General features: G+C 34.1%; 1 protein-coding gene across 7 annotated transcripts; it reads right to left on the reverse strand.

Moving 5' to 3' along the window:
- Positions 1-2,283: 2,283 nt before the first annotated feature.
- On the reverse strand, positions 2,284-11,328 carry LOC104102213 (uncharacterized). 7 transcript variants are annotated; one of them, XM_033657667.2, is made up of 5 exons: positions 10,737-11,328; positions 10,441-10,562; positions 9,192-9,350; positions 7,656-8,597; positions 2,284-4,325 (listed from the first exon to the last, which is right to left on the reverse strand). In XM_033657667.2, exons 1-4 carry the CDS (start codon positions 10,884-10,886, stop codon positions 8,492-8,494), a joined length of 537 nt encoding a protein of 178 aa, XP_033513558.1. In that variant the 5' UTR covers positions 10,887-11,328; the 3' UTR covers positions 2,284-4,325; positions 7,656-8,491. The 7 variants fall into 7 exon arrangements, with proteins under 7 accessions (XP_033513558.1, XP_070033975.1, XP_070033973.1 ...); XM_070177874.1 differs by having other exon boundaries at positions 7,675-8,597; positions 10,665-11,326; XM_070177872.1 differs by having other exon boundaries at positions 2,284-4,331; positions 7,675-8,597; positions 10,665-11,326.

Below are 11,328 nucleotides of genomic sequence, written 5' to 3' on the forward strand. Positions count from 1 at the left end.
TATTGATGATACCATGAAATTACAAAATAGTATTGGATTGTTAATGCATTGGTTCCTTGGCCTCATTCAATCTTGGCATCTAATCTATTTCTCTTCACCCGCACTACACAATATTTGAATTTGGTCACAACCGAAAGAAAGATGGTGAATGCATATGGTGTGTCTATTTATATAGTGATTTTTAAAATTTAATGATGAAGAACCCTTTTAAATTCCATAATTAAGTGATGAATATATAAAATTAATAGAAAAAATATACAAGTGTTAAAACCGAAACATTATGTAAAAAAGGATTTAAAGGAGGAGAGGAAATTGAATATTGGAAGAAGGAAAGAATAGAAAGGTAGTGTGAAAATATCAGGAAAAAATTTGTGTTAATTAATCCTCCATAACGTCAATAACGGCTGGAACATACGGCAACATCCATTATTCGGATTATTTCTTTCATTAATATTGTGAACTTTTTTACCAAGGCATTAAGTACAAATATCATTTAATGAGAGGTGATTTTAATTTTAGGTAGAGGCTAATTTAGTTATTCAGTATTTGAAGGATATTTTAGTAAAATAATTTTACCTAAAATTCTTCATTATTATAATATAGTATGATGATAATGGGTTCAATATTAAAATTTTTAGAAATTACAAAAATAACAATGTCCCAGTGAAATCTCACTAGTGAGGTCTGGAAGAATATATTGCCGTTGCCGGGGATCAAACCCGGGTCACCCGCGTGACGGGCGGGAATACTTACCACTATACTATAACGATTTGAACCCATAAAATTCAAATTCTTGATCCACATCTGCATATGCAACTATATATACAAGCTACATATAAATGAAATTAAAAGTATCAGTCGGCCTTAACATATATAATATGATAATTCTTAAAAAGAGCACCTCATTAACTCATTAAGGATAAATAAGAGTAATGTTAAGTAACAAAGAGTTTCAAGGAAGTCAAATAGTTAATAAGGGGCAAAGAAAAATCTTACTGTCTTTTAATTCTTTCTAAATCTGACATTCATTATTTTGAGATTATGATGCCACTACTTCAGATCACTACATCTCAGGGATATCATAGATTATGGCACGGCAGTAACTGACTTCATGAATTAGCATGCACTTTCAGTTTGTGTGGCTTCCCCTTAATTAGTGTGCACTGTGCTAGATAAATATTTCATCGGAGTGCGTAAAATCATAGAGTTGTATTCTTCTATCCGACGTTCTTCTCACACGGTCGCAAAGCTAAGATTTTGAATTTATGAGTTCTGAAATCTAAGTCATAATAATTTTTTGGGCTATAGATAGATTATTAATATATACTCTCTCCGTTTTATGTACAATAAGTGATCATTTTATCTTTTTATTTTGGTTCAAAATAAGTGTCTATTTATATAATCAAGAAGGAATTAATTTTATTTTTCCAAAATTTGCTCTTATTTACATATTACAGTGTGTTAAGGTAACAATTAATTAAGATTAATTTAGTGAATACATCTTTTTTTTTCTAAGAGTTCGTATTTCCTTAACGGGTGTGTCAAAGGTAAAATGTTCACTTATTGTGGACCGGATGGAGTAATAATTAAGTAAATGTTCTAACAAAAATACAAGATAGCTACACTTATAGCTCCGCCATTGTTCTCACGTATCTAAAGCAGCCAGTGGTGGAGCCACATTCAACGAAGGTTTTTTCCTTATTTGATCGGATTAAAAAGAAACTTTGGGATTGCTGAATCACAGACAAAAAAAATAAACATATAAAGCAACGGAGCCATCATAGTATTTTTTAACTCCTCCGAAAGGAAGGATGGCAATTTGATCATTTACCCATCTGAGTCTGATAGATTCTATTTTTCTCTTTCTTCAATAAAAAGGAGGGGAGGTCGCCGTAAAATCGCACTGTATTGCTAGATAATTTTTTTTATTTTATGTATATTTACTATATATTGACCCCTTTGACTTTTGATATATTTAAATTTTTATATTTTGACACCCCTTGATAAAATTTCCGGCCCTACCACTCAAGAAGAGAAGCCATGCACAGCCTTACGTAAGTAATGAAATGATTTGCTCTTTTGTCATTGGACTATAATTACACAATCCCCCGCCTCTTGCTACCCCACACTAACATCATTTTTTTTTTTTTTGGTCAATCTCTCCAACTCTCCCATGGAGAGTGGAAGTATTTTATTAATAATTGTAGTAAATACATAACAGAAGAGTCATATAAGCTCTCTGCACCTATAAAGAATGGAACAAGCTCCATTCTATACGTCAAGTAGGATTTCAAGTAAACTCTCAAAAAAATCAAAAACTCAGAGATTTACATAGAATCTGTTCTATACAATATGCACACCCATTAAGGGACATCAAAATTATAGATCCTATACAAGTTTTTATCTATCCAAAAGGAGCTTTTATGAGTCTTCCTCCTGAATGAAAGGTACTGAATTCTATCCATGTGTAAATCTCCTCTAGCCTCCCTAGGCATATTTCGAGACTCAGAAAAGAAAGTAACTTCAGAGCATTCAAGACCATAGCTAGCCAAAATAGCTGCCACTTTGTTTCCTTCTCTATTGCAGTGTGTGATAGACTAACTCTCCATATGTGAAACAAACCATTGTATGTCTTTGATAATATCCAAAATATTCCAAGGAGGAGCATTGATCTTGAAAATCCAATCAGTAAGTAGCTTAGAATCACACTCAATTTCTAGATTTTTTATGCCAGTCATATTACACCATTGAATTACAAATTTGAGGGCCATAACTTCAGCTTATTATTGGTCATGTTGCCAAAAGGAATAGCATAAGCTTTCACTAGATGTCCTCTATCATTTCTGATAATACCACCTCCTGCACTAAGACCCGGATTACCTTTGGAGCACCCATCAGAGTTGAGTTTCATGAATCCAGTTTGAGGAAAGTTTCATTTGACAGCCATAGAAGTAACGTGATCTCTGGCCATTTCTATCATCTCTTGAAACGTCTTCCAATTTAAAATAGGTGAAATCTTTGGAAATTGTTTGTGAGATATAATGTTAAGTTGATCACAAATTTGGGGAATAATTATGTGAGATTGCATACTTACATTGTCAAACCTGCTCTTGCATCTAGCCTTCCAAATATTCCAAATAATAATACCATGGAGGACTTGTAGAGCCATCTTCTAAACATCATTTTTTTTCTTTGGTCAACCACCACGTAATAATCAATTGTCTCAAACAGTGATATTGTTGACGAATCCCAAAGGCTTGGTTAAAATATTTTCATACCCTCTGGCTAACCATACTATTAAGAAACAAATGTTCCTTATCTTCTTGGTGATGAACAGTGCAACAAGAACATTTAGAGGGTAGATGAATACCAAATCTTCCCATAATTTGATCAACGGCTACTCTATGTTTCAACAGCCTCCAGAGAAAGAAAGAGATTTTAAAAAGATTCTTCTTATGCCATATCATTTTATAGACTAAAGTAGAACCATGATGCTACCTAATACAATTCCAAGTAGATTTACAAGTGTATTTTTCATCTGTGTTAGTAGACCAAATAGGTTGATCTTGTAGATGAGGAGATTCAATTATAATTTCATGAATATGGGAAACAATATCATTAGGAAGAACCTGATTAAGCTTAAATGTATCCCAGCAACCATTGATGATATAGTCAGACACATGACCTTTGACAGAAGTATAGGCATTTCCATATTGTGTTAATCTTCCTTTACCAGACCAATTGCCCTACCAGAAACTTGCATTTCCTTTATTGATTTTTCACATAATTAAGTGATCAATTTTATCTCTGCTTTTCATACGCCTCCTCCAACAGTACGACTGAGTATAGCTCCACTTTTTAGCTACAGGATGGATTCTGCTGGCATATTTAGCATTCAGAAAATCAGCCCAAAGACTATTCTTAGTTCTATACTGCCACCACACCTTAGCTCCTAAGATGTCTGAGATGTCTTGAATAGATCTAATTTCAATTTCTCCCTCCTGTGTTGGGTGACATAATTTATTCCATGCCACCTAATGATTCTTGTTTTCCCATCTTGATTGCCCATAGAAAATTTGCAAAAATTTCTCCATCGGTTTAATAATAGTCTTGGGAGGTTGGCAGATAGATAGCAGGTGGATAGGCATAGCAACAAGAACATGCTTTATCAAAGTTACTTTTCCCCCTGTGGATAACATGTTGCAATACCAGGCTCTAACTCATTTAAGAATTTTTGTGGAACTTTGAGTGTAGTATTGTATTTCCTTTCTTCATTGATAAAGAGGACATCCCAGATAATTAATTGGAAATTCATTCCTTTATACCTGCAACTATTGAGAGACAATGTTATTCCTCTTGGCAGATATTTTAGAGTTCATAAGAAAGCAACTTTTTTCTTTGTTTATAAGTTGTCCGAAATTCTTTTCATATTTCTTCATACAATCCATAACAAGTTTCAAAGTATTTGATTTTCTTGCACAAAAAAATTATAAGATCGCCAGCATATGATAAATAATTAATCCTTGGGCCATTAGGTTTCATGTTGAACCCAATAAACCCAGGCTTATCAAATAAACTGTTTAACGTGCTAGAAAGAGCTTCAGAGACAATTATAAAGAGGGAAGGGGAAATGGGATCTCCCTATTTGACCCCTCTTTGTAATTTAAAGAAACCTTGACTTTTACCATTGATCATCACAGAGTACCACATATTGGCCAACAGATTACGTATAGTATGAATCCAGATCTCTGTAAAATCCATTTTTCTCAAAATATCACAGATAAATTGCCAAGATATCCTATCATAAGCCTTGTTTATGTCAACTTTGAAAACAATATTACCTTATTTATTATTATTCTTTATGCCGTGAATAAGTTCTTGAGCCAGTAAAATATTTTCACCAATAACCTTTTCTTATACAAAACCACTTTGATTTTGGAAAATAAGATTAGGAATGATTTTAGAAAGTCTATTATTCATAACTTTAGACACAATCTTCTGAGTTACATTACTCAGACTAATTGGTCTAAATTCAGAGAATTCTTGAGAAAACTTAACTTTAGGAATAAGCACAAGAAGAGTATTTGTAAAGAATTTAGGCATTTGTTTTCCATTAAAAACAGCCATCACCATATTAAGAATATCTTCACCAACAATCTCCCAACCTTTTTGAAAAAATAGACTGCTAAAACTATCTGGGCCATGAGAGCTATTGGGGTTAATATCAAAAGCATCCTCCATGACCTCATTAAGAGTAGGAATGGCCATCAACATCTCATTATATTCTTGAGATACAGAAGTGGGGATGTGGTTTGGGATGGTTCTATCAATACCAAGGTTCCATTGAGTAAACAGGTTCTGATAAAATTCAGTTGCAGCTATCCCAATATCTTTCTCACCTTGGATCCAAACTCCATCATTTTGAATTCTATTAATGTTAAGCATGCTTCTTCTTCCCCTTACTAATGAATTGAAAAACTTAGTGTTCTCATCTCCTTCCAGTTGCCACTTGATATTGGCATTTTGCCTCCAATAAGCAACTACTTATTTATGGTGAACGGTGAATTCTGCTTTAGCCTTGTGAAGTTTCATTATGTCCTACTGATTTAGAGAATTCATGTACTGTTTCTCATACTGTGCTATCTGATCCCCAAGTTGTTGTTCTTTCTCAAAAATATTACCAATATTGCTTCTAGACCAATCACAAAGAGCTTGCTAGTATTTTTTATTTTTTATTGAATTGTCCAAAAGATATTACCAGTGGTATAAGAGATCCAATTCCTTTTCACTACTTCTAAGAAGTCGTCATGATCAACCCAGAAATTGAGAAACTTAAAGTATTTTATGCATTCCTCCTGGGTATTTTCAAAAGAAATCAAAATAGGACAGTGATTTGAGCTAACTCTAGGAAGATGTAGGACCTCAGTTAAAGAAAATTGCTCGCTCCAATTGTCATTGATAACCATTCTATCCAATCTTTTATAAATAATCTCCTCTTTCTTACTCTCATTGCACCATGTGAATATGCTCCCAGAGTATCCAATATCCATCAGGCCACAATCATGAATACACTCCATAAAAGAGATACTCTTATTAAGTTTATGCGGTTTGCCCCCTATTTTCTCTTCTATTGCTAAAATGCTATTAAAATCACCACATACTGCCCATGGAGTTGTAATAGTAGAGGCAATACTCCTCAATACCCCCAAAGATATTCTCTACCAATAGACTTTGACTTAGCATACACTACTGATACAAAGTATTCTTTATTATCGAAAATGTTGATGATTCTATAAGTAACAATCTGATCTTCACTTTGCATAGATAGTACAATTCATATCAAAATCCCAGAAAACTCAAATTTTATTACTACAATTAGCATAACACCTTTGCATACCCAGAATTAGTTTGTAAGAATCAATTTTGGTCTCCTTCACAAAAGGTTCCTGAATGACCACAAGGGAGACTCTGTGTTGTTTAATCAAAATTTTAAGCCTTTCAGTAGAGGCTTGTGATTTCATACCCCTTATATTCCAATTGAGGATTCTAATCATCAGAGGGATTAACAGAAGTTTTTTGGGAGTTCAATTTCTGTCTTCTAGTAATAGGGGACTCTCTGATATTCTGCCCAGTTTGTATGGTTTCTTGTACTGAGGATCTTCCATCCCTTTCATATCATTTTGGTCAGTGTCAATCTTCTATTTCTGAGAAGGATATCCTACCATATCCTGGCTCAAAATTTCATCTTGCTCATGTGAGGATTCTTCTGAGGTTTTATCCTCTGAGGAGCTAGCATCAGCCCATTCATCATTAGCTTCTTGCCATTCATGCTCAATTGAGTCAACTTGTAGCTCACTTGTTTCATTATTCTTCGTGGTGCCCCTTGTAGCCAACTTTGATTCAACCCTTTTCCAAATTTCTCAATATATTCAGTACTCAGGTTGTTGTCATTTTGAGTGTCATCATTCTGATTAGGCTTTGGAGTATCTTGATTGACCTCTTTAGATACATCCCTAGCCTTTTATTCCTTTGCATTTTCGTTCTTCTCCTCATTTCCTTCATTGGTGTCATGGCCTTAATAACATCAGTAGTACTAATCTTTGTGATAGGCTCTGAAGTAAGTAAAGGTTTGTCAACCCCAAAGATCACTCCGATAGGTCTGAAGTACTTAGGAGGTTCACTCTTTCCCCTTTTGGTAATGGCCTTATCCTTAACAGACATATGTTTTTCCCTTCCTCTTTGTTGAGAAGCCTGAAATGATTCTTGTGCATTCTTTCTTTCAGGCTTCGTTGAAGTATTGTAGTTCTTATTGTTCTCCTTCTGTTTTTAATCCTTCTCTTTTTCCTCCTCATCCTTCTTTCTTTCTAGGACTCGGCAGTTTGCTAAATTATGTCCTAATTTCCTACAATTCTTACATAATTTAGGAACATTCTCATACTCTATTTTCTGAGTAAATCCTTTTAATGGGGAGTCTTCATCCTCATCCCCTACCCAAACACTAGTAATCGCCGGCTTTAATAAATCAATTTCAATTCTGACTTTCGCCATACTAGGTATATTGAGAGTTCTAGTCGCAATATCCAATTCTAGAGGGATTCCGGCATCAGCAGGAATTTATTTAATATAAAACCAATTATGCATATGGAAAGGCAAACCTGGAAGTAAGGCACATACTGGAGCAATAGGCAGATCTTCCTCAAGCTTGAAATCGGGTGTCCACCCATGTAACCACATTTGAAGCCCTTCAATTTCAATCATTCTTTTTGTAGAGAATTACATTATGATCTTCATCGTTTGTGAAGCTTAGAAACACATTAAAATTGTCATATACGCCTATCTTCACGCTTCCTTTGAGAGAGAATTTTTCTGAAAATCTAGATCTTATGATGTCGATTTGAGGTCTATTTTTCAAAAATCGGCCCACCATAGTTCATTTACATTGAGACGCCATAACACCGTAATAATCTCTAGTCTTAAAGATGACTGCATGCATTCCTCCCTTCTAGCTTTGACGTGTTGGGGTTCTTGGCGAAATTGGGTCGCAGAGGAACTTGGGCAATTAGTCAAAGTTGTGGGCATAGGAGGATTTGTTCACCTCCGATTCTTTTCAAGAAGGACTCACCTTACTTGATGGGTCCATGAAATTGATTACAGTTGCCGGCAGATCGCCGTCTGGCGAGCCCATGGAAGGGCGATGGAAATCCGAACGTTGAGATGGTAACGGCAGTATTGTATGGAGAGAAAATGTTATAGAGAGAGAGAAAAAAATTGTAGTTGATGGTCCCTAAGGGTTCGTTTGGTAGGATTTTCTTTTCGGCTACATCAGTTTTGTTGAATTTTGTATAACAATTTTTTTCTCTTTCTTTAATTTTTGTGTGGGCCAAACAGAAAAATGAAAAATGTATAGCCATTTTTGCTATCACAAAATACATGGAGGAAAAAATTAAATAAACAAATATTTCCTCATTGAAATGACAAATAGTTGCTTGATTTAGTTTCTTGTTTCCCATCTTCTTGATCTTCCTGATCTCCAAATGATAGAATGAGGATCTGGACAAACATGGTATGGAATTTTTGGTGGATTAACTTCTGGGACACTGCATACATGACAAACAATTTAATAGTCAGGGGTTTTTTGGTCATTTTCTTTATATTTATACCATATGCTGTTACATATTAGCAATTTAGTCCTCTTACACACAAAAAATGACTTTTGTATAGGTGACATGAATTGTACATTACAAATGACAAAGTAACACTCCATGTTCTTTTAGATAGTAGAGTTAATAAATATTATCCATATATGCTGTCAATTTGACAGGTAATAAACTCATTTAAATCTTGATACCTTTTGCCTGAAATGAAAATCTTATCCTTCACCACTTCTCTGAGCAGGTATTATATTATTTTCCTTATTTATTCATGTTAACATCACAATTCACAACTGGCAAAGTATAGTCCATTTAGTAAAATGCCCATTTCATTTAATACTATTTTGGCTAATTAGAAGCTTAAACCATAATTATAAACAAGATAAAGTATCCTTGGCTTATTCTGCATTATCCCTTGCTTCTAGAACCTAAAGGAATTAAAATAGAGAATTGTCTGGACTACATATTATAGTATATGGAGTAGGTAAGAGAGTCGGGTCCAGCAATTAAAAAATAAAAATGCTAAATTCAAATACTTACCTCAGTGCATCAATTTCAATCTGTGAGAAGTCCATGTTGGTTGAACTATCTTGAAAAGAAATGGTTCTTGTCCTTGTGGCCATCGGCGTTGTTGGTTGTTTGATGGCTACTACTTTGCAATTCAAATTTCTTGCAATGTGGTTGTGGGTCATGGCCAGCCTATTCAAGAAAGAAAAGGAACACTGGTTTAATTAGTTCCACTCTACTTGGTACTACTAAAAGTTTGTAGACGAAGCCAGAGGCAAAATTAGGAAGCGTTTTACGAATTCAACTAGACTCATTGCTTTTAGCTTGAACTATATATATATATGCATACAACAAATATGCATACAACAGAAATTCGCGTGCATCTCAACTATTCTATCGATCTTTCAATTTAGTGTCTTCCACCGGCACAAGTATCAGCTATAACGTGCTATGGTACTTTGTCCTTACTGATTTAAAATTGGTTGCTAATCCTTGCTAGGAACCTAAGCTCGGGTAGATTGAAACATATAATCACAAGGTCATCAAATAATCTCAAGTTTAATAGGATAAGATGATATATTCAGTATTAAGTCTGGAATAAAATTTATACCATATTTGGTTGTCAGATAAATTTATACAATCAACCAAACATAATATAAATTTAATCCCTTACCTTATCTTATATTATCCCGCTTACAAACGAACCCTAATAGTAGACCTTGGGAAAAAGAGAGGTTCGAAGGGGACAATTTTAGCCCCCGAGGCTAATTTACAACAAAAAGTGGCAGTTGACCAACTATAGTCTCGTGGACCTTTGGTTTTAGGAACTTCTTATCCTGTCATATTTTTTTAGTCCGTTTAAAAAAGAATTACACATTTTTAGGAAATAATTTAACTTTAAATTATTCATTTTATGCGTTTTACCCTTAATGAGGGCTTTAATAAACACACAAATGTAATTGCCCCACAAAGCTTTTAACCTTTAAGCTTTTAATACCACAAGTTTCAAAAGACTTCTTTTTTTCTTAAACTCCGTGTCGAGTCAAATTAGTTCATCTAAACTGAAACGGAAGGAGTAGTATTGATCGATTCTATTACCGAATCTTTAGTTTAATCATTTGATCAACTATTAACAGAAGATTGCAAAACGTAAAAGCAGATGAACAATGATGCTAAAAGTTATCTCAATCAAAAGAAAAGATAAATCTTTCTGAGGAAAATGAACAATAAAACAGGAGATTACAAACTTAAAACAAGAAATTTAAGAGGACGTGAATTCTACCTGTAAAGAAAGCTCTGATCATGAAGTCCAGCAACAAGAGTAGAAACACCAATTTCTCTAACCATTTCAGCAATCTTTTCACCATCTTGATCCCCCTGTGCAACCACAATCTCTGTCTTGGTCTGTAACATAACCCTTCTATCATATATTGGATCAGTAACATAGACAAGAGAAAAAGAAAAAAAATGTTACTATATTCAACCCTAAAATAAAGAGAGACATACATTGAGAAATATTTTGCACATGTCATAGAAGGAGAGAGCCAATTGAAAACCTTTGAGACGTAAAAGCTTAACCTTTTTCTTGCTCCTTGATTTTGTGATAGGGAAAACATGTAAAAGGATGAGTATATCCCCATATCGCAAGAGATTGTGTAGAGTCCATTGGAGTGCAGTTTTTGCTATTTCCACATCTTCTACAACTACCACAATTTTCTTTACATCCATATTCAACCCCTCTAAGCCTCTTTGAATTCTTCTCTTACTTGTGTTTTCTTGGATAGAAGTTGAGCTTGTTTTCAGCTACAGAATTCTAGTCTTCTCTCCAAATGATCAGAGGAATATTTGTTTATTATATTTGTGGAATATGGATATTTACCTTCAATTGGAGGGAGAAAATAAGGAAATGGATAGTTTGGACTTGAGAGCAATATAGCCAGATTATAGGATGGGGAACAGTAAAAGCCGGGAGGGCCAAGAAATTTTCTTTGCTTTTCGTTTTAACTTTTCAGCAAAAAAACACAAAGAGACTCATTGATTTAGTCAACTTCCATTTGCCTGAATTACAAATATGGTTAAAATAATTATGAAAATTATTTTCTCCCTTTAACTTTGCGAGAAAAAAAAAATCAAATTTCTATACAACTTTTGGACAGTACATTTTGTCATT

Source organism: Nicotiana tomentosiformis, chromosome 6 (assembly GCF_000390325.3).
Source record: "Nicotiana tomentosiformis chromosome 6, ASM39032v3, whole genome shotgun sequence".
In the NCBI taxonomy this organism is placed as follows: domain Eukaryota; kingdom Viridiplantae; phylum Streptophyta; class Magnoliopsida; order Solanales; family Solanaceae; genus Nicotiana; species Nicotiana tomentosiformis.

Excerpts from the sequence above, each read along its gene's own strand:
- LOC104102213 (XM_070177874.1), bottom strand. The coding sequence starts at position 10,886 with ATGGATGTAAAGAAAATTGTGGTAGTTGTAGAAGATGTGGAAATAGCA. Across the intron at positions 9,351-10,440 it reads GATCAGAGCTTTCTTTACAG|GCTGGCCATGACCCACAACC; the intron begins GTAGAATTCACG and ends TTTCTTGAATAG. Across the intron at positions 8,598-9,191 it reads ATTGAAATTGATGCACTGAG|TGTCCCAGAAGTTAATCCAC; the intron begins GTAAGTATTTGA and ends TCATGTATGCAG.